The 26,565-nt window shown below is 56.8% G+C and overlaps 3 protein-coding genes across 4 annotated transcripts in view; all 3 read right to left on the bottom strand.

Moving 5' to 3' along the window:
- Positions 1–55: 55 nt before the first annotated feature.
- On the bottom strand, positions 56–13,605 carry ARHGAP4 (Rho GTPase activating protein 4). 2 transcript variants are annotated; one of them, XM_032756292.2, is made up of 12 exons: positions 13,476–13,605; positions 8,885–9,089; positions 8,645–8,807; positions 8,377–8,439; positions 7,905–8,087; positions 6,399–6,527; positions 6,076–6,297; positions 1,952–2,053; positions 1,583–1,774; positions 1,392–1,476; positions 1,194–1,221; positions 56–953 (listed from the first exon to the last, which is right to left on the bottom strand). In XM_032756292.2, exons 1-12 carry the CDS (start codon positions 13,540–13,542, stop codon positions 761–763), a joined length of 1,632 nt encoding a protein of 543 aa, XP_032612183.1. In that variant the 5' UTR covers positions 13,543–13,605; the 3' UTR covers positions 56–760. The 2 variants fall into 2 exon arrangements, with proteins under 2 accessions (XP_032612183.1, XP_058297755.1); XM_058441772.1 differs by having other exon boundaries at positions 1,583–2,053.
- A 2,925-nt stretch (positions 13,606–16,530) lies between these two features.
- On the bottom strand, positions 16,531–22,587 carry NAA10 (N-alpha-acetyltransferase 10, NatA catalytic subunit). Its single transcript, XM_032757889.2, has 8 exons — positions 22,419–22,587; positions 21,912–22,010; positions 21,470–21,528; positions 19,873–19,918; positions 19,650–19,765; positions 19,405–19,449; positions 18,064–18,148; positions 16,531–17,539 (listed from the first exon to the last, which is right to left on the bottom strand). Exons 1-8 carry the CDS (start codon positions 22,437–22,439, stop codon positions 17,303–17,305), a joined length of 708 nt encoding a protein of 235 aa, XP_032613780.1. The 5' UTR covers positions 22,440–22,587; the 3' UTR covers positions 16,531–17,302.
- Positions 22,588–22,814: 227 nt separating this feature from the next.
- The window catches only part of RENBP (renin binding protein), a 12,171-nt gene continuing 8,420 nt past the window's right edge, over positions 22,815–26,565 (bottom strand). Inside the window, exons 9-10 of the mRNA XM_032756291.2 lie at positions 23,012–23,099; positions 22,815–22,927 (exon numbers count right to left, since the gene is read on the bottom strand). Coding sequence (XP_032612182.1) covers positions 22,815–22,927; positions 23,012–23,099 — 201 coding nt within the window. The remainder of the gene's footprint in view (positions 22,928–23,011; positions 23,100–26,565) is intronic.

Raw genomic sequence — 26,565 nt, 5'->3', positions numbered from 1 at the left:
GCACTCCAGCCTGGGCAACAGCGCAAGAACCAGTCTCAACAAATAAAAAAAAAAAAAAAGAAAAAAGAAAGAAACTCACAGTGTTCGTTTAAAGAATCTGTTGATTCTTTTGAATATTCTACACACATAAGCACATCACTGAAAATGACGATATCAGTTCTGATCTTCTGGTATTCTCCATGCCTGGCCCCCTCTGATGCTTGCTTGCTTCTTTCCTTTTCTTTTTTCTTTTCTTTCTCTCTCTTTTCCTTCCTTCCGTCCTTCCTTCCTTCCCTCTCTCTCTCTCTTTCTTTCTTTCTTTCACTGGGATTACAGGCACGTGCCACCATGCCCAGCTAATTTTTGTATTTTTAGTAGAGACGGGGTTTCCCCATGTTGCCCAGGCTGGTCTCGAACACCTGGGCTGAAGTGATCTGCCCACCTCGGCCTCCCAAAGAGCTGGGATTACAGGTGTGAGCCACCGTGCCTGGCCCCCTCTGATGCTTTCTGATCTCAGTATTAGTTTCCTGATCTTTCTTGCTTCCCCTTATTTCACTGTCCAGGATCCCCAGTACCATGCTGGCCAGAAGTCGCAGGGGAGAAGCTCTCAATATCTCGCCCCTAAAAATGCCGCTGCCCCAGGTTTTCTATACGTTCCCATTACTAGTTAAGGATGCTCCATTCAATCAGCGGAGGCTACAGGGGAGCCCAACTGCGGCCTGGAAGTGGCCCACCCAGAAAGGGACAGTCGATGACTGATTGAGAGTGCAGGACCCTGGGATCAGGCAGCTGCTCTGGCCACTGAGGTGACCCAGAGCTGAAGAAAGACCAGCATGTACAGGTGAGCTGGCATGTGGGGCAAAGCAAGTACCTGGATAAACTTCTCCATGTCTCCCCCAAAGAGTCTCTGGTTATACTGGGAGCTTGGGCGGGGGTGGCGGCTCTTCTGGAATTTTCTCTGCGTGTACTGGGTCCTGCGGTGAATGGGAGCTGGCTCTGAGGGGGCCAGGTGTGGAGAATAGGGTGCCCCACCCCCTAGCCCAGCCAAGCAGGCCTCTAATTCTCTGAAGTTATTCCACAATCCAGTGCGAAAACTGGGAAATTGAGGCCCAGGGGATTGGGCAGCTGAGCTGGGCCCCAGGGAGAGAAGAGATGGGGGACTGTCACAGGGCCCCAGCTCCTCAGAACATGCCAGCCCCTCAGGAAGGACTCACCAAGACATCTCCCGCTCCTCCTTGTCACCTGTGGGGTGGGAGAACATTGGTCTGCCTCTCAGGCCAGGGGTCTTTAAGGCATCCCAGAGAGAAAGGTGTGGATAAGAACCAAGGACAGGCGGGAGGGGAGGACCGTGGGCTAGACAGGGTCCCGGGCAGGGGAGAGGCGGGGAAGGGGGCAGGCAGCACTGGGCCCACCTCGCTGAAGGGCCTCCTGCAGCTTCTCGTGCTTGGCCTGCAGCTTGGCGAGGACGCTCCGTCCACTCAGATACTCCTGGAGCTTCTGGGCAGCCCCAAGAAGAGCCCGAAGTGTTAGCCCTGTCTTGAGCCCCTCACTCGGCCCCAGCAACGCCCCCACGGGTCCCGCCCACCAGCCCAGCCCTCCCCACCGTGAGGTAGAAGGTTTCGGTCTCCTGCTGCTGGCCGCGCCTCCGGCCCGCCTGCCGGCTGCCTGGGTCTGAGCTGGTGGACTTGAGGGACTCGGTGGAGGGGCTGGTCTGGAAGGAGTCAAGCACATCCCCGTCATCAGAGGCCACCACCTCCAGCAGGGCCTGCAGTGTCGCCTTCAGAGTCTTGTTCACCTGCAGAGGAGACCACACCAGGGTAGTAAGAGGTAGGGGACAGGGAGGGAGACAGGAAGTCCAAGTCAGAAGGAAGGGGCCAAAGGGAGGGGGGCAGGCAGGGCAGCCACTTCCAACAGCAGGCTGTACAGGCTCCAGGCCCTCGTCTCCCTCTAACCCCCGGTGGGCTGCCCAGACCTCCTCCGTCTCAATGGTCTGTCGGTCCAGGCGGCTCTGGATGTTCTGGGCTCTGGGCAGAATCTCGTCCCGCAGCTCCATTTCAACGCAGATCTCAGCCACCTGCAGAGGGCGGCGGCCAGGGGGCTAAGGGCTGGGCTTGGGCAGTAGGTGCCAAGATCCCCGGGGCGTAAGGGAAGCAAGCACCCTTTTGTGGCCTGGCGGCCGGGCACAGGACCACCAGCCCAGACACTCAGCTGAAGAATGGCAGAACTGAACACACGCGTCCAAACCAAGACTTGTCCACAGAGGTTCATGGCGGCACCACTCATCCAACTGACGGATGGCTAAACTCAGCACCGTCTACCCACAGAATGGAAGAGGATTCACCACGAGAAGGAATGAATCCACTTATGTAAAGTGTCCAGCCAGGCAAATCCATAGAGACAGGAAGCAGAGCGGGTGCCAGGGGCTGGAGAGGGGAACGGGGAGTGGTGGCTAATGGCTCCTTTAGGGGGTGACAAAAATGTTCTGGAATTACATGGTGATGGCTGCACAACTCTGAATATACGAGAAACCACCGAATTGTACACTTTAAAATGGTGAATTTTATGGCATATGAATCGTACCTTAATAAAACTCTTTATTTAAATCAGAATGGTGGCCCGGCGCAGTGGCTCACGCCTGTAATCCAAGCACTTTGGGAGGCTGAGGCGGATGGATTATCTGAGGTCAGGAGTTGGAGACCAGCCTGGCCAACATGGTGAAACCCTGTCTCCGCTAAAAATACAAAAAATTAACTGGGCATGGTGGCGTGCGCCTGTAGTCCCAGCTACTCGGGAGGCTGAGGCAGGGGAATCGCTTGAACCCAGGAGGCGGAGGTTGCAGTGAGCCGAGATGGAGCCATTGTACTCCAGCCTGGGCGACAGAGCGAGACGCCATCTCAAAAGAAAATAAAATGAAATAGAATGGTAAGGAAGACTGGGGTCTGAGACAGAACAGGGAGGGCCCAGCCCCACCTCTTCTGGGGAAAGGAGTGGACAGAAAAACTGTTCACTCTAACTGGGCAGACATAAATTTCCCTGTGGCAAGATGAGAGCAGCTGCTTTAGAAAGGAAGGAATTCCTCTTTTAAGCATGTAAACATCTAGAAAGTTGACATTACAGTTAAAATTGAGAGTGAGGATTCAGCTGTGGCTAAACACTTGCCCTGCTCTCCATCTCCACCAAGCCCCACCGTACAGGACCGCACGAAGGTGCAAGTCATAGAGAAGAAAGTAAGGCCATTTTGAGATGGGCTCCAACACGGCTGACCCTTGAGGACATGGGACTCAGCGAAAGGAGCCAGTCACAGAAAGGCCCGCACTGTAGGATTCCACTCCTGTGAGGGGCCTCAAAGGAGAGCCGTGAACTCTGTAGAGAGGACAGTGGAAGGGTGGGTGCCAGGGGCTGGGGGGTGGGGAGCTGGGGTTGGACGGGGCCAGAGCTTCAGTTTGGGAAGATGAACAAGTTCTGCGGCTGGAGGGTGGTGATGGCTGCACAGCACCGTGAATGTGCTTCTGCCCCTGGGCCGCACACTTCAACGTGGTGAGCGTGGTGTGTCTTATGCTGTGTGTATTTGCCATCTAGGCTGGACTGGCTCACACCTGCAATCCCAGCACTTTGGGAGGCCGAGGCGGGTGGATCACTTGAGCCCAGGAGTTTGAGACCAGCCTTGGCAATACGGTAAAACCCTGACTCTATCAAAAATACAAAAATTAGCCTGTCCCATAACCTGGTCTCAAAATAAATAAATAAATAAGTAGATTAAAAATAAAATAATAGTTTTTAAAGTACAAATCTTAGCCATGCATGGTGGCATGCACCTATAGTCCCAGCTACTCGGGAGGCTCAGGCAGGAGGATGACTTGAGCCCAGGAGTTGGAGGCTGCAGTGAGCTATGATCACACCACTGTACTCCAGCCTGGACAACAGAGCCAGACCCTCTCTCTAGAGAAAAAGTAAGTCTATCCATACCCTAGGGAACACTGAAATTTTATCCCTCCCCTAAACTCACACGATCAGCAGAAAACTAACGATTTGCTCTCTGGAAAGGATATAGCAGGGATTTTGGACTCAGGGACAAAAGCAAGAACACAGAGCAAATGCAGGAACAGGAGAAAACAAAAAACATTTCAGGCCAGGCATGGTGGCTCACGCCTGTAATCCCAGCACTTTGGGAGGCTGAGGCAAGCAGATCACCTGAAGTCAGGAGTTCGAGACAAGCCTGGCCAACATGGAGAAACCCTGTCGCTACTAAAAAATAAAAATAAAAGGGTCGGGCATGGTGGCCCGTGCCTGTAATCCCAGCACTTTGGGAGGCCGAGGCGGGCGGATCACCTGAGGTCAGGAGTTCGAGACCAGCCTGGACAATATGGTGAAACCCTGTCTCTACTAAAAATACAAAAATCAGCCAGGCTTGGTGGTGCACACCTGTAGTCCCAGCTACTCGGGAGGCTGAGGTAGGAGAATTGCTTGAACCTGGGAGGCAGAGGTTGCAGTGAGCCGAGATTGCACCACTGCAGTCTAGCCTGGGCGACAGAGAAAGACGCTGTCTCAAAAAAAATAAATAAAATAAATTAAATTAAAAAAATTAAAAAATCAGCCACGTGTGGTGGCAAGTGCCTGTAATTCCAGCTACTTGGGAGGCTGAGGCAGGAGAATCACTTGAACCCAGGAGGCGAAGTTTGCAGTGGGTCAAGATTGTGCCACTGCACTCCAGCCTGGGCAACAAGGGGGAAACTTCATCTCAAAAAAAAATAAAATAAAAGTTTCAGAAAGATTCAAGAAGTACTGTATTCATGAAATAAGAATAAAGGGTTGGCCGGGCACAGTGGCACACCTGTAATCCCAGCACTTTGGGAGGCCGAGGCGGGCCAATTGCTTGAGCCCAGGAGTTTGAGACCAGCCTGGGCAACATGGTGAAACTCCCTTGCTACAAAATATAGAAAAATTAGCTTGGCGTGGTAGTGCAGGCCTGTAGTCCCAGCTACTCGGGAAGCTGAGGTGGGAGGACCAGAAGGTCACATCTGCAGTGAGCTGAGATCACATCACACCCCTGCACTCCCGCCGAGGGGACAGAGTGAGACCCTGTTTCAAAAACGAAACAAAACAAAGAATACAGACATTTTCAGATGTGCAAAGTCAGGAAACCCTTGGTGAAGGCGTCCACCAAAACAAGGGTATGAAACTAAGAAAGCTGCTGCCGTGGAATCCGGAAACAGAGCACTGGGCAGAAGTGAAGCACTCCAGACTGGAAGGCTCTGGGGGAGGGCACAGAGGAGAAGGTTGACCTCACAGGTGCCTGGTGTGGAGGACAGTGCTGGGACGAGGTAGCGATCAACTCCTAGCAACAGGCATGTTCCAGCAAGCAGCATTCCTGAGGCAAGAGAGTTATAAATTCCAGAAGAAAAGGAAAAATTGTCCAAGGAAGGACATGTGATCCTAACACAGCACATGGCTCAGCTGCCAACAGTACCTGTTGTCATGGTGATTAAAACATTGAATGTTAATTTAGCCAAAAATTCTGGGATAAACCCACTGCGAGAACAAGATGCAGGGAAGCGTGTGGTGAGAGATGCTGGTGGCACTGGGTCGTCATTGGCCAATGGAAAATGACTGCTTGACGCCGGGAGGTGGGTGGCTGTTTCTGGGGGTGGGAGCTGAGAACGGGAGGGGTGGGTTAGGGAGCAGCTGTGATGCCATCGGAAGCCCTGGTGATGCTGGACTCCTCGTAAATTTCCAAGTCGGCCCAAAAGGGGCCCAATGTAATCCCAGGTCATTGCCAACGCCCATGAGGATAAACTGCTGCAGGAAAAACTAGCTCAAGGGAGAAGGATAAAGAAGCCCCGCTCCATCTTACTGCCAAGTTTGTGTCACGAAATTTAAAAACACTGAGAAACCACCCTAGAACAATGTATGGGCCATTGTGGGGGTGCACCCTTGGAGTGAGGTTGCAAAGGGAAGTGGGACACTTCTCTAGCTGCCGCACTGCCTGAGACCACAGAGAACTTGGATTCCCGAGCAAAGTGTGGGTCATGCCACTCCACTGCCCACCATTACAGTGAAGGCCAGAGAATGCCGAGCCCAGCAGGGGGTGACCCTCACCTCATCCCCGTCATGGGGGTGGTAGTCAAAGCGCAGCGGGGGACAGAAGACGGTAGCATGCACCTCGAGAACCTTGGCCTTGTCCCCTGGAGGATCCAGGGCCTCCACAGCTTCTTCCAGGCTGCCCAGGCCCTGCACTTGGGAGGCTTGGGTGCGGCTCTCAGCGGCCGTGTAGCTCCGGAGCACCTGCCCCAGGGCTAGGTGGAACCCTGTGTCACAGCACTGAGGAGGAAACAAGGAGATGCTTGGGTGGGTCCTGCAGCCGCAGCTTCCCAGCCCCGGGGCACCAGGCACCTTTTCCCACCTGCCCACCAAGGACTCACGTCCATGAGGTCCAAGACGTCACGCAGGTAGTAGTTACTGACAGCGGCGTTGACACTGGCCAGGCTAAGCAGGTACTCGTTGCGCGCCTTTGTGCACTTGAGTTTGTGCTCCATGAACTTGGCCTGCCGCTACTCGAGACAATGCAAGCGTGCCAGGGTCACGCACGTGGCCAGCCCCTATCTCTGGCCTTTCATGTAATGCCCATCGCCTCCCCTCCCGCTGTGGACAACTACACCTGAACTGGTCAAGCCCAGAAGTCCTGCTGCCTTCCCCACGCCACAGTCCACAGTGTGCTCAGCCCAGTGCCAGGAGGTGACTTGATTCGCCGGCTGTTCACTCACCAGCGCTGGCGCCGCCCACTGTGCTTCCGCCACTTGCCTTGGTTCAAGCCACAACATTCCCCACAGAAGTGGGGGATGACACAGAACTATTCACAGATACCTGATGAGTGGAAGGCGCACACGTGGCACCCCACCATGGAGGGTGCATGAGAAACCCAGCTTGGAGCCAGCACACAGGTGCACAGCTGGAAGCAGCCACAGGCCTCTGCGGGGGCCAGAGCTGAGGGGGAACGAGCACCCCAAAGGGTAGGGATAGATCATCGAGAGCCATGAGACAGAAAGTGCTGGCACCTGGGTTCTAAAACTGGCACTCTTTTTTTTTTTTTTTTTTTTTTTTTTTTTTTGAGACAGAGTCTCGCTCTGTCGCCCAGGCTGGAGTACAGTGGTGCAACCTTAGATCACTGCAACCTCCGCCTCCTGTGTTCAAGTTATTCTCCTGCCTCAGCCTCCCAAGTAGCTGGGATTACAGGCACCCGCCATCATGCCCGGCTAATTTTTGTATTTTTAGTAGAGATGGGCTTTCACCATGTTGGCCAGACTGATCTTGAACTCCTGACCTCGTGATCCACCCACCTCAGCCTCCCAAAGTGCTAGGATTACAGGCGTCAGCCACCGCGCCTGGCTAAAGCTGGCACGCTAACCACGGCAGCCAGGGAGACCTTCCCCCAACACAGCCAAACTCTGTCATTTCCCCTAAGAACACCTGAGATGCCCGACTCCCTCCTCTGCTCCCAGAGTCCCAGAGACCATCACTCTCAGCCCCACACAGCCTGGCGGCTCCATGCAGGCATTTCCCAACCTCCCCACTCTCTCTACCGGGCTCACCTCGAAGGCCCTTTCTCCGTGCGTGTCGCCCCATCACCCACTCTAAGTGTCTTCTCGCCCCCTCTGAAACCTTAAGGAATGGCTGGCAGAACAGCAGAGCTGCAGGGGCCCCGCTCTGAGTGTGTAGAGGCTGCATGGGGCTGTCCAGGGCCGGGCAACTGTTTTCCCCGCTCTCTCAGGCCCTGGGAGCCTTCCGTGTGGAATCCTTGGAACCTGATGGCACTGTCCTGCCACTCCTGCCCTCCCCTGCACCCAGCCCTGGCATCCCCCTCAGCACAGCAGGTCCTAGTTAGGGCCCATGGCCCATAGGCCTGCGTCTGAGGTGCCCTCCAGGCCCACCTTCTCCACCAGCCGCCCTCCCTTCTTGAGGGAGCTCTTGCGGGGGGGCCCTGCCTCAGTGGCGCCAGCGGTGGCGGTGGGGACACTCCGGCCTGCCCGCTTCTCCTCCTGCCGCTCGGCCTCCCGGAGCTTGGCCTCGGCATTCGTGCTCTCCATGTGATACGCCTGGTATGTCTTCTTGGCCTGCAGGGAGACCCAAAGCAAGGTGGTGCTGCCGAAGGCCACGGCTGGGCCAGCCCCCAACCCTTCACCCCCGACCCTCTGGAACTTGGACCTCAGAGCTGGGCGATCCCATGTGAGCACTTAGCCTGACGCCCTGTGCCTAGGGAGAGAGGGCCTTTGCCCCTAGGTGCGTGCTTCTCCCTGAGCCTGGCTTGGGGTGATGTGATGGTCTGGGGGTGTTCCTCCCCCGCTGTGAGTGGCATTTCTCCCTGCACCATTAGGGCAGGCCCCTCCCCAGCCCTTTCCTCACCGTCTGGAGCTCTGAGACCACCTCCAGGAGCTCATCCTGCAGCTGCTGCTCCAGATCCCTGCTCTAGAGGCAGAGGCAAGGGTGAGCACGGCACTGCCCAGAGCGGCCCTGCCAGGCACTGGAAGCTCTGCCCAGCTCAAGCCCCATCTGGGAGGCACACAGGTTTGCTCTGCCTGCTCCCCACCTGTCCTCCAGTGCCCTGCCAGCGACAGTGCCTCCTGATCCCAAAGCCTCGAACACTTCCCGTGGCCCAGGGTGAGAGCCTCACCTTCTTGACCAGGCGCCCCACGTCCTCTGCAATGTGACTCAGGCGCTGGGCCAGGGGCCCGGCCAGCACCTCACTCAGGGCCGCGCTCTCCCGGCTCTGCTGCCGCGTGTGCTGCAGCAGCACCGCCCAGCAGTGCAAGGGCGACAGGAGGGACGGCTCCTTCCTGGGGGTAGAGGGGCACTGAGACCTGGGAGCGGAGCTTGGGCCCTGCTGTGGCCCCCCTGCCAGCACATCACCTACCGGAAGCTTTGGTGCTCCCGGCTGCTCCCCAGGCGGCCTCCACGGCTGGAGAAGCGCTCGGCCAGCTTTTCCAGGCCCCGGGAGTATTCCAGCTCTACCTCAGCACGGCGCCGCATGAACTCTGCCAATTCCTGCAGCAACTCCCGCCGCAGCTCGCCCTGCAGCTCCAGGCAGCGCAGCTGCTCGCTCAGCTGCCAGCGCATCTCTGTGGGGGGAACCATGGCTCAGGCCCGGCTAGCACGCCCTGCCTGGGTCAGCCAGGCCAGCGTGGGGTAGGAGAGGCAGAGACACACAGACCCCAGTCCCGTCGGCTCTGAGGGCTCCTTCGGACCCAGCCCAGGCTGAGGGCAGGAGCTAAGAGGGGAGGAAAGAAGCTAGGCCCCTGCAGGCAGATCTGGCCTCAGCTGTCCAGCCGACCTCTGTGCTGAGGCCAACAGATGGCCAGAGCCACCCGGTTGAGGGGGAAGAGGAAGGGTGTCCCAGAGAGAGGGGAGAGCCGAGCAAAGGCCCAGAGTGAGAGGGAGCAAGGCTGCCCTGGGAAGGGTGAAGCCATTCACGGTGGGTGGAACACAAGGCTGCCCAGCCCTGTCTCGCCCCAGCGCCAGCCAGGCACCTTTCAGTTTGGCTTCCTGTCTCTCCCTCGTTCCTGGAAAGCCTCTGAATGGTTTCCCCCGCGACTTCCTTTCCCCCGGTACCCAGGCTCCGGGAGGTGGCAGCCTCCCTTGCAAACACACGGATACACAACCCACAGATCACAGGGCTGCTCAGGGCCAGCCTGCAGCGATCTCATAGTCTCAGTGGCTGGGGAACCCTGCCCTCAGGCCCCAGGAGAAAGGACAGTCCACAGTGGGGGCTGGGTGCCAGGGGGAGCTGATCCGGCCTTGTAAGTGAAAGAATGGGGCAGGGAGCTAGCCCCTGTCTTCTGACCCCACTTCCCACTCCCAATCACCCCCCGCCCCACCTGTGCATTCCCCCACCCTGCAGAAAGAGTCACACCCAGGGCCCCATACTGCCGGCCTTTTGACACCCTATCATCACTGGCTTGATTTGGCAACGCTGCTTCCCCCACACAGGCCTGAAGCAAAGAAGTGCCTGTCCAGCAAGTTTAAGCAACCTGCGGAAGACACTTTTGCCACCTCCTGAGTGCCCACCTACTCATCTCCATCCACATCCCCAGGGAGGGACATGAATTGATTTCTTCATTCAGCAGAATTTTGATCATGCACCCATTCTGTGGCAGGCACGTTTTAAATACAGAGGCAAAGAGGGTTGACCAAGTGTCTGCCCTCTTAGAGCTGGGATTGGAATGGGGCACGGACACATACCAGAATGCCCAGGAGTGATGGGTGCTGAGAAGATGAACACACAAAGCAGGTTCAGAGCCGGGGGTGGGTGGGGACAGGGAGGACCTCTTTTTAAAGGAGGGTGGTCAAGAACAAGCCACATCGTTGGAGCAGAAGGCTGCAGCTGGCTGTGCGTGGGCAGTAGGGGGAGTCCGAGAGACCGGTAGGGACAGATGGCACAGAGCCCGTAGTCTAGGCAGAACTCCCAGCTGGACTCCGAGTGAGCGAGGAGCCACAGCAGTGGGGTGATGTGGTCCAGCTTCGTTTTCAGGGCCCCCTCACACTGCCAGGTGGAGCCCAGGTGGCAGCTATTGCGCTAGTCCAGGCAAAAGACGGCAGGGATTCAGACCAGCACCAGCGAGGGAGGACTCCGCTGAGAAGCGCTCAATCCCACTGGATTTCTGTCCCGCCAGTGACTTCCCAGGGGCTGTTGCACGGGGACCCTGTGGGTTTGGCCTGCCCAGCATCCCTACCTCCTCCCCTGATCTCCTATTGGAGAATGTCCCCTCCCTAGTCTCAGGCCCCTTGACTCCAGGTGCCCCAGCCCTGGCTGCATGTGTCACCCATCCCTCAGTCCCTCCACTCCCTGCCCCCACCAGACTAGCCAGGTGAGGGACCCAGGAGCCTGATCCTTCCAATTGAATTACCGAACAGGAGAGCTCTTCCCACCGGCAGATCAAGCTGGGTAAGTGGAAGCCTGGGGCAGGGGACCTCTCGACAGAGCAGGGCAGAGCCCACGATGCCAAGTGAGACAGATGGAGAGTGTCTTCATCTGATCCGAAGCTGGCCTCCTGTGGTTAACTTGTCAGCTCCAAGGCCAGGTGGGGTGGGTGCTAATGCCATTTGAAATCAGGAGAGTCCTCACTGAATCAGTTTAAGGTTTTGTTTTGATTTTTTGTTTTGAGATGGAGCATGTTGCCCAGGCTGGAGTACAGTGGCGCGATCTTGGCTCACTGCAACCTCCGCCTCCCGGGTTCAAGCGATTCTCCCGCCTCAGCCTCCCGAGTAGCTGGGACTACAGGTGCGCACCACCACACCCAGCTAATTTTTGTATTTTTAGTAGAGACAGGGTTTCATCATGTTGGCCAGACTGGGTCTCGAACTCCTGACCTCAGGTGATCCGCCCGCCTCGGCCTCCCAAAGTGCTGGGATTACAGACGTGAGCCACCACGCCTGGCCCAGTTTAACATTTTTTGATAAAAGTAAATTACATTTCATTCCAAGAAAGGTGTTAGACGACTGCTCGCCTCACTGGCCCTCTGGAGCCTGCCCTGCCCTGCTTCCCCCAGAGGAATACAATCCCTGGGGACTTATGACAACTGAACAGTGCAGTAGGAACCAGCAGGGGGAACCGCTGCCTTTCTTCATCACTGCCGGCAGCAAAAGCTGACTGGAAGCCATGTCCCAGTCCAGATCCGGGCATGCACACCGGCTGGTGGTGAGCAGGAAACTTGTGAATTGCAAGTTGATTGCACTGGTGGCTTTCCTGGCAGAGCTTTCGGATCTCATTTCAGACAAACTCGTCAGCACACCCTGTCCTGACCTCCCCCCAAACTAGGGCTGGCCCTCTTGCGACCCCTTCTTGGCACCGTGCACTTTCCCTTTGTAGTGCTTATTATCATAATGGAAAGTCTACGTCTCCCCCACTAGACCCGTGAGCCGTGTGAGGGCGGGGTGGGCGCTGACGCCATTTGAAATCAGGAGAGTCCTCATTGAATCATTGTTTTTAGTCTGGGTAAAAAGCCAGGGCTGGAGGGGCTGGAGTCGGGGTTCTCTCCTGTACAGCAGTATACTCCCAGGGCCTGGGACAGCACAGATGTATAGGAAACATCTGGCAAAAGGAGAGCTGCAATCCATGTCTGCCTGAATTACAGAGCTGGGCCCCGGGCCCCACCAGCACTTCCTGTGAGCAAGGCATTTGGTCTCACTTCTGCTGACAAGCAAAACAGAAGAGAAGATGGTCTCCAAAACCACCGCTATGCTGACCTTTGAGAATTTAGGGTGTCAAGACAGTGACCCCGTTTTGTAGCATGGTAGAAAGTTTTTCCAGGGTGTGGGATGCAGACCCAGAGCAAGTGAGGAACCCTTAGACAGTCTCGCTCGAAACCCCAACTTTTCAGTGTGAAATCACTGACCCATATTTGCTGACTGAAGTTTTCCAAGTCTTTCAGCCTCATGGCATTTTGGGGAAGCAGGATGGAGATCATCACTTCCATCTGAGCAAGATGATGGCGAGGCGTGGAAAGCTGGCTCACCCTGTGTAGTAACCTCAAGCTGGCTCTGGACACAGGCGGCCTTTTCCAAAGGAGGACTGGGGCATACTTTGGTATAAATTGCTTGCACTGAATAATGATGTTAGAACCTACATCTCTGGGTTGAAAGGCACTTCAAGGGTCATTGCATTCTACGTCCTAGAAGTTGTAGTGCTGTATGACCACGGGCAAGTCACTGCACCTCTCTGAGCTTGTTTCCGTAATTGGTAAAATGGAGTGATTGAGAGTGATATGGACGAGCTGCTGGCGCTGAGATGCTGCTTCTTTCCTTTGCAAGAGTTACCATGCCCCGAATAAGATGGGCACAAGCTATTGGCTAAGAATTTACAAAGCTGATTTGCATGTGATTTGCACATGGGTGTTTATCAGAACCCAAAGAGGTTCAATTTCAGAAGGCTGAGAAGCCAGCCCTGTTAAATCTCTCAACCAAGACTCACTGCGCCAGCCTGACCCAGAGACAGTGGCCCTCGCCTCTGATCCCCCTCAGTGCTAAAGGGAGACAAAAGGTACTGAAGCTCCAGGGACTGCAGTAGGGTTAGGGCCAAGTGATCTCCACCAATCCACTCACCCAGACTCCCTTACTCACCCCCCAGCCCCCAGCTCCCAGCCCAGTCAAGGTGGTTGACTTCACTGTAGCTAAAATACTGCTTTTCTGGGGGGCACGGTGGTGCATCTGGCTCCCTTTTACCGGCGGCCACCAGTGTCTCCACTGAACCTTGGGTGAGGAGCAGAGACCCAAGGAGGACAGACAGTAAAGGAAGGAAGACAAGAAAGAAGGAAGGGAAGATGGCAGGCGGTTGAGGCCAAATGGGCGTGGGGAGGCAGGCAAGGGGCTCAGGCTCTCTCCTCCACTCCCCCCTCCAGAGGTCGCTGGGGACAGCATCGGGCCCTGGGCCAGCGCGGGACGCCTGGAGCTCCCTCACGACCTTGGGGTCTCCGCAGGAAACGGGCCGGGAGCGCCCGGCGCCCTCTCACCTTTGACTTGCGTCTCATACTCAGCCTGCAGCCCCCGCTCCCGCCGCAGCTTCCCGTGAGCGGCCATGGCGGCCTGGCGGCCGCGCCGTCGAACCCCACTGCTCCCACGCGGCCGTGAGCGGGCCCGGCGTCGGGACTTGGGGGCGCTGCGGCCAGCACCCTGCACGGGCTCCGCCCAGCCCCGCCCCCAGCGCGGCTCCCGGTGGGGCGGGGCGGCCCAGGGCTGGCACTGCCCGCGAGGGGCTCCTGGGGGCAGGGCGCCCCTTCCAGCCCCACTGTGCCCCGGCCTTGCCGTCCCCTCCCATTGGGCCTGCACCTAGGCTGCTTTGTGCCCAAAGCCCCGCTACCAAGCAGCCGGAGCGGGTGTGAGAGCCCCAACCTAAGCTGGCATCCCAGGCTGCCATCCCACCACCTCTAGAAGGCTGTCCCTGGTCACCACTGCCAGACTGTACCATTCACAGCGGGGCCGCTGGCCCACAGTACCAGTGGACATGGACACCATTGCTGCCCCAGGCTCTGGACTCCCCCTGGGTTGCCTGCTTCCCCCAGACATCGGATGGGGTCCTCCCTTCCCAAGTCAGCCCCCAGAGAGGCCCAAGGAGCCTTGAGAGCTGGGGTGGGAAGTTCAGAGGGGAGGGGGAAGGAAGGTCAGCCCCAGAGAGCAGAACCTCAGCAGCTGGCTGCCGTTCCCTCCAGGCCCCCTTGGTAGGGGAGGAGAATTCAGCTCCGGTTCCCCTTCTGCTCAGCCCCACAATTTCCCCATAGGCGGTTACCACTTCCTGCTGCCGGAAGAGACTGCTCTGCCTCCCTTCCCCTGCAGCTGCACCTGCCCGTCAGGCCTGACGGGGGCAGCCCCCTCGGAGTGAGGTCTTAGCTACCCTGGGGGCAGTCTTGGGGCCTCCCTCATCCAGGGGTGGTGGGGCTTTCCTCCACCCTCTACCACAGGGCAGCAGCTTTTCTCCGGGAAATCGGGAAGGCAGGAGGCAGGAGGCAGGAGGCGGTTGACAAGCCAAGCAGACAACTGGCTTCAATTTGGTGGGAGGGAAATCCCTGGGGTATCGATGTGGGGAGAGAGGCAAGGCACTTGGGCACCAGGCATGTGTTCCGAAAGCGGGCCTGCGGGCACTAGTGCAGGGGTACTTGGCGTGTGTGTGCACGGATGTCAGAGTCTGGCTCTGTGCAAATGCGAGCACACATGACCTTGACCTGCAGATCCGGGGAGGGGAGGCTGTGCGGGTACTTCCTGCCTTTCAACTATGAGCAATTAATTCTCTTGCCCAGAACGAAAAAAACACTCCCTCAGCTCCCCGCCCCCTTCTCCCAGTACCAAGGCCCTTCTCGAACACGTCGTCGTGTCTGCAGGACCTGGGGCTTCAAGGCCTGGGAGCTAGCCAGACCCAGGCAGGCCCAGGACCTGGACCTCCAGCAGCTGGTCTCGGAAGTACCGATGTTCGAGTCCTCCAGCGAGACTAGAGAGCCTGCGCCCCTGCCCACAGCGCGCACAGCCGCACCCACACTCCAACCTGCCCCTGGTCGGGAGACTCACACGTCTCACCGCTGCCTCAGGCGAAGGGGAACCAGGGACCCCCGCCCCTCACTAGCTGGCCCCAACACATCCTGCCCCTCCATCCGAGCCCTGACTGGTCCCCAAAGGTCCCTCCACCCAGCAGAGCCAGACACAGGGCTCAGGCAGGCAGGAAAGGCCTCAGCCCGTGCCTTCAAACGCTCTCTTCACTCCTTTTTTCACTCCAGAGCTATTCCTAGGATGCCCCATTCAGCCCGTGCTTTAGGGCCTGAGTGTTGGGCCCTGGCTTTTAGGGCACTTGTTTGGCATTTAAGGCCCTGAACGCAACTGCCCCCTGCTGCTCGCTCTATCCTCCGCTCCATTGTTCCCCTTCAAAGCATCCAAAAGCCAGGCAGCCCGCAGAAGGCGCGGACCTGCCCGCATGGGGACGGAGGGAGCGGCCAACAGGCATCGGGCCCGCCGGGGACGGACGGCAGAGGGCAGGCCGGGTCCCGCGGGCCAGGCAGGGGCGGAAGGAGGGCGCCGCGGGCGCCGTGGGAGCCTGGGCCAGCTCCCTTCCACCGGCGCCGGGGCGCGGCCGACGCAGTGCGCAAGCCCGCCCTTCCCCCGCACCCTGCGCGCAGAGCCCAGAGCCGCCGGACCAATCAGAGCCTGGGAACGAAGCTTGCCGCGGGCTTGCGAACCGGAAGACACTGACTCCAGGCGCGGGGCGGGACAGGGCTCCGCCTCCGGCCCATACAAAGGGAAGCCCACGTCTTAAGCCAATCAACACAGTCTCGCCCGAGCCGGGAACCGGAGAGCTGTGGGCGTGCGCAGACGCGCCTTTCTGGCCCCGGCCCCGCCCTGCCGCGCTCTGGGCTCCGCCTCCACAGCTGCCGGCTGCCTGCCGGTCACGTGCGAGGCGCCAGCCAAAGAGAACCGAGCTCCAGGCCTGTATGGCGAATTTTCAACCTGGCGGAGGAGCAGTGTGCCACCTGCAGTAGCAGGGTACAGAGACGGTTCAGGAATACCAGGGACTAGGGACAGCAAGTGATGGCTTTGCAGCCGGAGGGGAGGGAAGGGAAAGGAGGAAAGACATAGAAGCGAGCGTTCCGGTTAGGGTGACTCCATGAAAAACAGGGTTTTGATATATATGTGTATATGTATATATATATCTTTTTTTTTTTTGAGACGGGTCTCTGTCCCTGGAGTGTGGTGGCGTGATCAGGGCCCACAGCAACCTCCACCTCCCGGGCTCAAGCGATCCTCCTGCTTCAGCCTCCCGAGTAGCTGGGATTACAGGCATGCACCACCACGCCCGGATAAGTTTTCTATTTTTAGTAGAGATGGGGTTTCGCCATGCTGCCCAGGCTGGTCTCCAACTCCTGAGCTTAAGTGATCCCGCCCACCTCGGCCTCCCAAAGTGCTGCGATTATAGGCATGAGCCACCGCACCCAACAGCCGCCCAGTTTTGTATTCTGCATGGAATTGTTATGAGGGAATACATGCCTTTATGCATTTGTGTAACCCCATAGAAACTGTACAACACAGACAGGAAACCTAGTGTAAACCATGGGCTATAGTTTGCAATAACTTATCAGTATTGGCGCATCAACAATAACAAATACATCAATTAATACAAAATGTCAATAGGGGAAACGCGGGGAATTGTACTAAAAATAAATTATTTCCAAATGCAAACTCAGGTTAGGGAGCAGACTCAAGAGGTATCACGGACTCATTGACCATTAGGGTGGCAGGGGAGGGAGGACTCAAGGACCGTTGATGGGGCATCTGGCTGAGTCTTTACTCAGACAGGACAGCTGTAGATAAGCCCAATGAGCAGTTGGATGTCCACATCTGGAGCCCACGGGTATGCCGCGGAGCTGCTGTAGCCCCAAGCAGGTGTGATTAGGGAGAGAAGGTCTGAAGGTGAAGGTGGGAAGAGGGCTGAAGGCCACCAAGAGTGGGAGCCCTGCTGTTGAGCTTTGAGCCTGAGCGGCCCAGGCTTGTGCCACAAAACACATTCAGCGTGGCCAAGCAGACCTCCAAGGCAGGGTCTCTCCCATAAGTCCAGGGCCTCCTTCCCCGCGGCCACAGCTGCTGAAGGTCATGAGACTAGGGAGTCCCACCTCCAAAGCTCTTCCCTTGTACTCAAGCCTGGCAGGATGCTCTGGGTCAAAAGGCCGAGGCTCACACCCCACCAGAGGACCTGGAGAAACACACCCTCTAAATGTGCGCGCGCACACACACGAAGTTCCCCAGTGCCACGGAGCGAATTTATTGTGAAAGCTCGTGGGGTGAGAAGGGGATGGGGCAGGCTCTAGGAGGCTGAGTCGGAGGCCTCTGAGCTGTCCTTGACATCTGTGCTCTCTGTGGTCTCGCTGACCTCGCTGAGGTCCTTGCTGTCCCCACCACTATCCTCGGCAGCCAGGCCCTTCTCCTCGCGACAGGCCTCTCCTGAGCTCGGAGGTGAACTGCCTTTGCTCTCCACCTTGTTCTCGATGGCACCCAGCACCACGTGCCTGCCCTTCTCCTTCAGCTCCAGGTGCCGCCTCAGCTGCCACCAGGAACCCAGGGAGAAGCGGGAGCAAAGAGACAGGGCCTAAGTTTCCAGACAAAGGGACCCTGGCCCTGTCGCTGGCTGAGGAGAGGGGCATAGTGAGGCAGCAGGGCTAGGCAGGACACACAGGACTGAGTGGGGACACCTGGCTGGAGCCCCAGTCCACCACTGCCCGGGCTCACTGACTACCATGGAGGCCCCCACTACAGAGTGCTGCTCCTTGACCAGCCCTGCCACCCGAGGAGCCTTGGGCAGAACCCTGACTCAGAACTACCTCTGAGCAGGCAGGCCACCCACTGGTCCCCAGGCCTCCCCACTTCCCTTCTAAAAGCCTCCTCCCTCTGCCTCTCCCATCACCCTCCAGGCTGCTAGGCAGACGGCCTCCTCTAAAGCCCAGCCTAGGAAACTGAGGTCGTGACACCAAGAGCTGGCATCCAAAGTCGGTCTCGCCTCCAGCCACCGTCTCGGGGCTCCCGAGTGCCGCCCCCGCTCACCTTGCTTGGCTTCACACAGGCGCTTACCTCGTCGGCCATCTGAGTGAGGTCCCGCTTCATGGCATAGGCGTCCTCCCCATCTGCGTAGTATTTGGGCTCCACTTCACTGATCCTGGGGGCAGAAGGCAGAGAGCAAGGAGGAAGACCCGTACCCCGGGGACACCCTCCTCCACTCCTGGTATCGTGGCTACTGGAGCAAGGTGCCATGTTTTCTCCCTGAAGGCTCCATCCTGAGACAGCAAGTCCAGTGTGACCTGCCCTCTGTTCTCTCCAGCAAAGGCTCCAGGAAACGGCGGCCTGCCCCCGCCTGTCCTGCCCCTGTTCTGTGTCCTTAGCCTGGCTACTAAGGATCCATTTCTGTGGCTTCTTGGGAGCTGAAGCCCTGAATTCAGCCTTCCCCTTCCCTCCCTGCCCTGCGCCCTGTCCCTTACTGAGCTGCCTCACAACAGCCATCAGAACCCAGGAAGGACGGTGAGCCCTGTTTAGGGGAGTCCTCCCTAGGCAGCATGGGCTCTGCCTGAGCAGCTCTGGGGCCGTGTCTGCACTGGGGAGGTGTGTGTGCAGACTCGGGTGGCCATGTCCCTGGAAGGGGAGCTGGACTCAATGGCCTAGGCTGGCCCTGCCAGGCCTAAGACATGAGGATTGTTGACTTAGCTATAAAGCAATTCCCACCAGACATCGTCATCTGGGTCACAGATCCCTCTTGCCAGCATCCAGCCCAGAGGCCACCGCCCTTCCCAACAGTCCCTCTTCTTCATCCAAACAGGGGCTGAGTGCGGTTCGTGTCCCTCCATGGGCAGCCCACCCCAGCTTCACTTGCAAGCACTTTTTTCCACTGTCTACTGGGCATGCCAACTGCCAGGTTCTCTCTAGTGTGCCAGGCACATGGGGCCTCCTGGTCCTCAGGCAGACCTGCCCCATCCACTAGGCTGCCTGGCCACTGGCCCTGCCTTCCTGAATGTGCATTCTCCTTGATTCTGCTCTCTCTTGGATTATTCTAGGTGCTTGGTCATGCTTGAGTCCTGCTCCTCAGCATCTGCTCACCCCAGGGACCCACACCTCTCTATTCCCAAACATTACTAAACAGCCCACGTGCCCTTCACCAGCCTCAGCCAGCATGGGCCAGAGCTCCTCCATCACAACACACACGGAGCACGTTTCAGCAGGCAGGTGCTGTCTCCATGCCGGCTTTTCAACCATCAGCCGCCGAGTGAATGCGGAGGTATCCTGGCAGCGCTGGGGTCCACAGCCTCCTCCCCACAGCCGGCCCACCCCCGACCTGGAAGGCAACTCAGCCGGTCTCAGGTGCCCTGATGGGCCAGACCTGGGATCAACCCCAGCCCATTAGAAAAATCGAGATCTACTTACTGAAAGTTGAGGGTGTTGGAATAGAGGTGCAGGGCGGCCCGGTTACTGCAGGGGAACAAGGCACTGCTGAGCTGCACGGATTTGGCCAGGGAGGGGTAGCACGTCCAGGTCTTGCCCCTCCTCCTGGTCCCTCCTTCCCCCCAGTCCCACTTCCTGGATCTTTACCAAAAGCCGAGGTACCCCAGGACCCCCGTCAAGGCAGTATCTCTCCCCCTCAATCCCCCTTCCCTCAGCCCGGCTTCCACCTCTTCCTGACATGCAGGGAGACGTATTTGGCATTGAAGTTCTCTATCATGGCTCGAGAGGCCTGGTCCATCAGTTTCTGAGCCAGACCGAGGCGCCGGTGGGAACGCTTCACAGCCTGGTGGGAGAAGAGCAGAGATGGGGTGAGGGACTGGGACCTTGAGGGCTGCCCCGACTAACCCCCACTTCCACCCCCACCAGAGAGCCTGGGTGGACCTTACATACCAATGAGGTGATATGTCCATGGGGCACATCATCTGGGTCCTCTTCCCTGGAGACGGAGAAAGGAGAGGCTGCAAAGGAGCTCAGTGTAGGCACAGCCACCCCCACCCCCCCTGCCATTTGTAGAGTGGACATGCACTACAGCCCCCTAAGACCCCAGCTGGGGGAGGGCCGGGAGCCTCTTGGATCAGAGCAGCCGATCCTGCCACCCTTTGCTGCCTGAAAACCCCATGCCTGCCGGGTGTGGGGCACACGCCTATAGTTCCAGCTACTTGGCAGGCCGGGGCAAGAGGATTGCTTGAGCCCAGGAGTTCGAGACCAGCCTGGACAACACTATTTTGTCTCTACAAAAAAAAAAAAAAATCAAAAAATTAGCTGGGTGTGGTGGCGCATGCCTGTGGTCCCAGCTACTTGGGAGGCTGACATGAGAGGATCACTTGAGCCTGGGAGGTTGAGGCTGCAGTGAGCCATGATCATGCCACTGCACTCCAGCCTGGGCAACAGAGCGAGACCCTTTCTCAAAAAATCCTGGAAAAGGCAAAACTATGCAGACAGTAAAAAATCAGTGGTTGCCGCCGGGCGCGGTGGCTCACGCCTGTAATCCCAGCACTTTGGGAGGCCGAGGCGGGCGGATCACGAGGTCAGGAGATGGAGACCATCCTGGCTAACACAGTGAAACCCCGTCTCTACTAAAAATACAAAAAATTAGCCGGGCGAGATGGCGGGCGCCTGTACTCCCAGCTACTCGGGAGGCTGAGGCAGGAGAATGGCGTGAACCCCGGGGGGCGGAGCCTGCAGTGAGCCGAGATCGCGCCACTGCACTCCAGCCTGGGCGACAGCGAGACTCTGTCTCAAAAAAAAAAAGAAAAAAAAAAGAAAAATCAGTGGTTGCCACAGGTTAAGGAGAGGGAGGGATGAATGCGTGGAACACAGTGAAACGATCCTGTAATAATATAAAGGTGGACACATGTCATTTGGTCAAAACCATGGGGCTTACAACACAAAGAGAAGTACAGTAATGTAAACCGTGGGTTTAGTTAATAATAATATATCGGCCAGGTGCAGTGGCTCACACCTGTAATCCTAGCACTTTGGGAGGCAGAGGTGGGTGGAACACCTGAGGTGAGGAGTTCGAGACCAGCCTGGCCAACATAGTGAAACCCCATCGCTACTGAAATATACAAAAATTAGCCAGGTATGGTGGCACGTGCCTGTAATCCCAGCTACTAGGGAGGCTGAGACAGGAGAATCGCTTGAACCCAGGAGGTGGAGGTTGCAGTGAGCCGAGATTGCGCCACTACACTTTAGCCTGGACGACAGAGCAAGACTCTGTCTCAAAAAATAATAATAATAATAGTATTATATCACATTCATTTATCACTTGTCACAAGTGGACCACACAAATCCAACATGCTACTAATAGAGGAAACTGGCAGGGAGGGGATGCTGAGGGTTCTATGAGAACTCCGTGTCCTTTCTGTTCAATTTTTCTATAAACTTTCAACTGTACTGAAAAGAAGAAGCCGATTCATTTTTTTTAAAGCCCACAGAGGCGTCCACCAGACACGCGTGGCTTCTCTCTTCCTCCTTGGTGACTCACATTTTGGCCAGGACATACCCCACAATCTTCCCATTCTCGTCCTCAGCAATGTAAGAGAGCTGGTGACAGAGAGGAAAAGGGAATGAGAAAACTTCATGTCGGAGCTGGAAGAGCCCTTTAGAGGGACACAAACTGGACGAGTGGCGAGTTGTGTGATGACTCATGACCTCTGGGCTGGGTGACTTGATCTCCCCCGTGCCACACTGTGCCCTGCCCATGCCCAGAAAGAAGACACAAAGTGGGGATCCTGCCCCTATTCTCTGCTCCCTTCAGGCGCCTTCTTTTCCTTTGCCCCTGCCTGCCAGCTGAAAACACCCGGGACGTCACCGACCATACAGCCCCCTGGGCTCTGACAGACTTGTCCACTCCCTCCCTCCAAGATGACCCGATGGGATTTTCCTCGGCCTGCTTTCCCCCATGCCCAAATTCAGAAGCTGCCCACCTGGGGCCAGGAAAGGCCATGGTAGAAGTAGTATTTCATCTGGTAGTTCTCGGGCAGGCAGAGAAGGTTGCAGTGCTGCATGTTCATTAGGTCCTCTGGCTGCAGGGAAGGAGGGCAGTGTAACGCGCTCAGTCTAAGGCGGCGGTGACCACGGGTGAGAAGCCTGCTCCCCGTCGGTCTGCTCGGCCCCCCTCCCTCGGGGCTGGGCAGACGCTGTGACGATCTGACTTTGCACAACGCCCGGAGCACCGGAACAGGAGTGGGCGCCCCGCAGGTCCCCAGAGCCCACCCAACGGAGGCCCGACATCACGCAAACAGGAGGGAATCGCAGCCCCGGCCCCGCGCCCCGGCCTCTTCGGCGGGCTGGGCCAGTCCCATAGGTCCAGCGGCCGCAGGCACACTCAGGGCCACCGGGCCGGGCTCGGCCGAGGCCCTCGGGAGCATGCGCAGCAGCCATCGGGCCCGGCGCCCACGCGGCGCGGACAGCCTCCCGCCCCGGGCGCTCACCCTCGCATTGCGGATGTTCATAACGGCGGCGGGGCTCGCGGGTCCCAGCGGATCGTGAAGGCGCAGTCAGCTGCCGCCGCGCTCCGAAGCGACGCCGGGACGGCCGGGGCTGGGACCGGGGCTGGGCTCGCTGGGCGGCGGCGGAAGGGGCGGTGCGCGCCGGGCCGGCCACCGGCCGGAAGTGCACGGCCGCCGGGCCCGTCCTCCCGGCCGCTTGGCCAATGCGCGGGACAGGCCAGCGCACGGGGTGGGCCAATGCGCGGAGCCGGTCAGCGCGGGGCGGGCCTGGGGGCGGGGCTGCCCCGGAGCTGGAGCCGGCCCCTCCCTCGGCGCGGCAGCCCCCCTCCCGCGAGCCCACAGACGCGCGCACAGCGGCAGGTGGAGCGGACTCAGCCTTTATTCCGCGCCTCGGCAGGCGGGGGCGGGGGCCGGGGCGGGGGCGGGGCGGCTCAGCAGGGCGCCCAGCATCTCCTCGCACATGGCTAGGCACCGCGGCACGTGGAAGCAGCCTGCAGGTAGAGGCGGGCAGGTAGTGAGGGCCGGGGGCAGCCGAGAGGCGCAACCCCTGCGGCCCCGCCCTCTCCCCCACTCACCTTTGAAAGGACCTCCCTTGATGGAGAGGGCCACCTTGCCCTCTCGGCTCAGGTAGCCAAACCATTCCCCGTACTCGGGATCGCGAAACTGGAATAACAGAGACAATGACAGCTAGCGCCTGCAGGACCCGCCCAGATGCCACTGCATCGCTACCAGGGGTCAGAGCCTGGGTTGACCCCACGTAACGTGGCTCCAGAACCAGCGATCTTAACCGCGACACTGCGTCCTCCACAAAGATGAAAGCAGGGGTGGGCGCAGCAGGCAGGCTACAACTATATAACTGACTGGGCAAGGGGATGAGACACTGCTAGATGGAATGAAAGAACTCTGCCCTGGGGTGTAGAAACGTTCTCTATCGGGCCGGGCGCGGTGGCTCTCGCCTTCAATCCCAGCACTTTGGGAGGCCGAGGCGGGCGGATCACCTGAGGTCAGGAGTTCAAGATCAGCCTGGACAACATGGTGAAACCTCATCTCTACTAAAAATATAAAATTAGCCGGGCGTGGTGGCACGCACTTGTAATCTCAGCTACTCGGGAGGCTGAGGCGGGAGAATAGCTTGAACACAGGAGGCGGAGGTTGCAGTGAGCCGAGATCACGCCATGGCGCTCCAGCCTGGGTGACAGAGCGAGACTCCATCTCAAACAAACAAACGAACAAACAAACAAAAAAGTTCTCTATCGTGATTGTAGTGGTGGTTACGTTGATTCAAAGAAACAAACAACCCGGCCGGGTGCAAAGGCTCACATCTGTAATCCCAGCACTTTGGGAGGCCGAGGCGGGCGGATCACAAGGTCAGGAGATTGAGACCATCCTGGCTAACACAGTGAAACCCCGTCTCTACTAAAAATACAAAAAATTAGCCGGGCGTGGTGGCGGGCACCTGTAGTCCCAGCTACTCGGGAGGCTGAGGCAGAAGAATGGCGTGAACTCGGGAGGCGGAGCTTGCAGTGAGCCGAGATCGCGCCACTGCACTCCAGCCTGGGCAACAGAGCGAGACTCCGTCTCAAAAAAAAAAAAGAAAGAAAGAAAGAAAAGGAAAAGAAACAAAGAACCCTGATGGAGGCGACGACCTGTCATGAACTCTTAAGAAGTGATTCCCTTGGAGCTCCCATTCCCGGCTTCACAGGCCTGTCTTCCAGTAGATGCACAATCTCATCTGACTGCTGTCCTGGCTCACCATTGGTCCCAAACTCATCTCGTCCTCCCTCTGCCCCTGCCCAGTGCCCATTCCACTCTCTTTCCTTCTCTCTCCACTAGCATTCCATGGGGCACCTGTCTCAGGGAGGCTTGTCAGTTCAGCCCCTTCTCAAAAGGATCATGGAATCAATTACATTGAAGTCCACTATGAAAACGTCTCTTTAAATGGTGGCCCATAAGAGTTGGTGTAGTCTTCTTTGTAGGAAGTAAAACTAGTCCTGGGCTGGGCACAGTGGCTCACGCCTATAATCCCAGCACTTTGAGAGGCTGAGGCGGGAGGATCACTTGAGGCCAGGAGTTTAAGACCAGCCTGAGAAACATAGTGAGACCCTATCTATAAAAAAAAAATTAAAGAATTAGCTGGGCGTGATGGCACACAGCTGTAGTCCCAGCTATCTGGGCGGCTGAGGTGGAAGGATCGCTTGAGCCCAGGAGGTTGAGGCTGCACGGAGCCATGATTGTGCCACTGCACTCAGCCTGGGCGATAGAGACCGTGTCTCAAAAAAAAATAAAGATAAAAATAAATAAATAAATAAACAAACAAACAAACAAATAAATAAATAAATAAAAACTAGTGCTGCGTGTATTCATTCTATCTTTTGAGTTACATTGTTCAAGTCCTTACTAATTTTTTGACTACTTGACATGACACAGGAAGGTAAAGAAGAATTTCCTTCAATGTCTGGATTTTTGCCTTCTGTATTCTCTTATGTTGGTTGATGCATAATGATTTACCTGTTTTTTTGTTTGTTGGTTGGTTTTTTGGGTTTTGTTTTTTTAAGACAGAGTTTCACTCTTGTCACCCAGACTGGATGGAGTGCAGTGGCATGATCCCAGCTCAATGCAACCTTCACCTCCCAGGTTCCAGTGATTGTCCTGCTTCAGCCTCCTGAGTAGCTGGGATTACAGGCACCCGCCACCAAGCCCAGCTAATTTATTTATTTTTATTTGTTTTTATATTTATTTATTTATTTATTTATTTGATGGAGTTTTGCTCCTGTTGCCCAGGCTGGAGTGCTTCCCAGGTTCAAGTGATTCTCCTGCCTCAATCTCCCCAGTAGTTGGGATTACAGGCACCCGCCACCACACCCGGCTAATTTTTTGTATTTTTAACAGAGATGGTGTTTCACCATGTCAGCCAGGCTGTTCTCGAACTCCTGATCTCAAGTGATCCTCCTGCCTTGGCCTTTCAAAGTGCTGGAATGACAGGCGTGAGCCACCACGCCCGGCCCAATTTTTGTATTTTTAGTAGAGACGGGGTTTCGCCATGTTGGCCAGGCTGGTCCAGAACTCCTGACCTCAGGTGATCCACCCGCCTCAGTCTCCCAAAGTGCTGAGATTACAGGCATGAGCCACCATGCCCAGCCGATTTACCTGTTGGTTATAAGCTTTGTAATTGTTTAATGTCATCTATATCTTATTAAAATGTATTCCTTCAATTTCATTTTTGAGTTATAACTGGTGGCCCCTAACACATACTCTATGAATGCATTAAATATTAAGATATAGCTTCAGGTCTAACAACCTTGGTGGTTTGGAAGTAGTGATGATGTGATACTTGCAGATGTCTCTCTAACTGCAATGCAATATAAACACATCTGGATTTCGATCGGTGACAAAGCCAGGCACTTCTATTACCAATGTGGTTCATTGCCTCCACTCATAATGGAAGCAAATGCTAGTTTCAGTTAAGAGGTTAGTACAAATAAAGATGTGATTCTCTGCCCCCGGTTTCGAAGCCCACAGACCCCAGAATAAGATCCCCTGCTATAGTCCTCGCAGTACCAGGGTTCACCAGTGGAGTCGGAGTCGTGGCTTTAGAAACACATGATGAATCTTCATTCATTCACCATCCAGGCCTTGCCACCACTGGGTGCCATGCCCCTTCCTGCATTCAGCAGCTCAAGTTGCCTCCTGGGCAGCAGTCAAGACAGCTTATCACTCTGCTCCTAGCACTTGGGCCTCAGGGGGCCCCTGGCTTGGTTTTCTTCCTACGTCACCACTGATTCTTGTCTCCTTTGCTGGGCCCCCATTTCCCTTTTTGCCTCATAGATCTCAGCAGCATCTGTACTCTTTTTTTTTTTTTTTTTTTTTTTTGAGACCAAGTCTTGCTCTTGTCCCCCAGGCTGGAGTGCAATGGTGCGATCTCGGCTCACTGCAACCTCTGCCTCCTGGGTTCAAGCGATTCTCCCGCCTCTGCCTCCCAGGTAGCTGGGATTATAGGCACCCGCCACCACACTTGGCTAATTTTTGTATTTTTAGTAGAGACGGGGTTTCACCATGTTGGCCAGGCTGGTTTTGAACTCCTGACCTCAGGTGATCCACCTGCCTCAGTCTCCCAAAGTGCTGGGATTAC

The sequence above is a fragment of the Hylobates moloch genome, unplaced genomic scaffold (genome assembly GCF_009828535.3).
Source record: "Hylobates moloch isolate HMO894 unplaced genomic scaffold, HMol_V3 SCAFFOLD_7, whole genome shotgun sequence".
In the NCBI taxonomy this organism is placed as follows: Eukaryota; Metazoa; Chordata; class Mammalia; order Primates; family Hylobatidae; genus Hylobates; species Hylobates moloch.
This window is presented reverse-complemented; position numbering and strand designations above follow the sequence as displayed.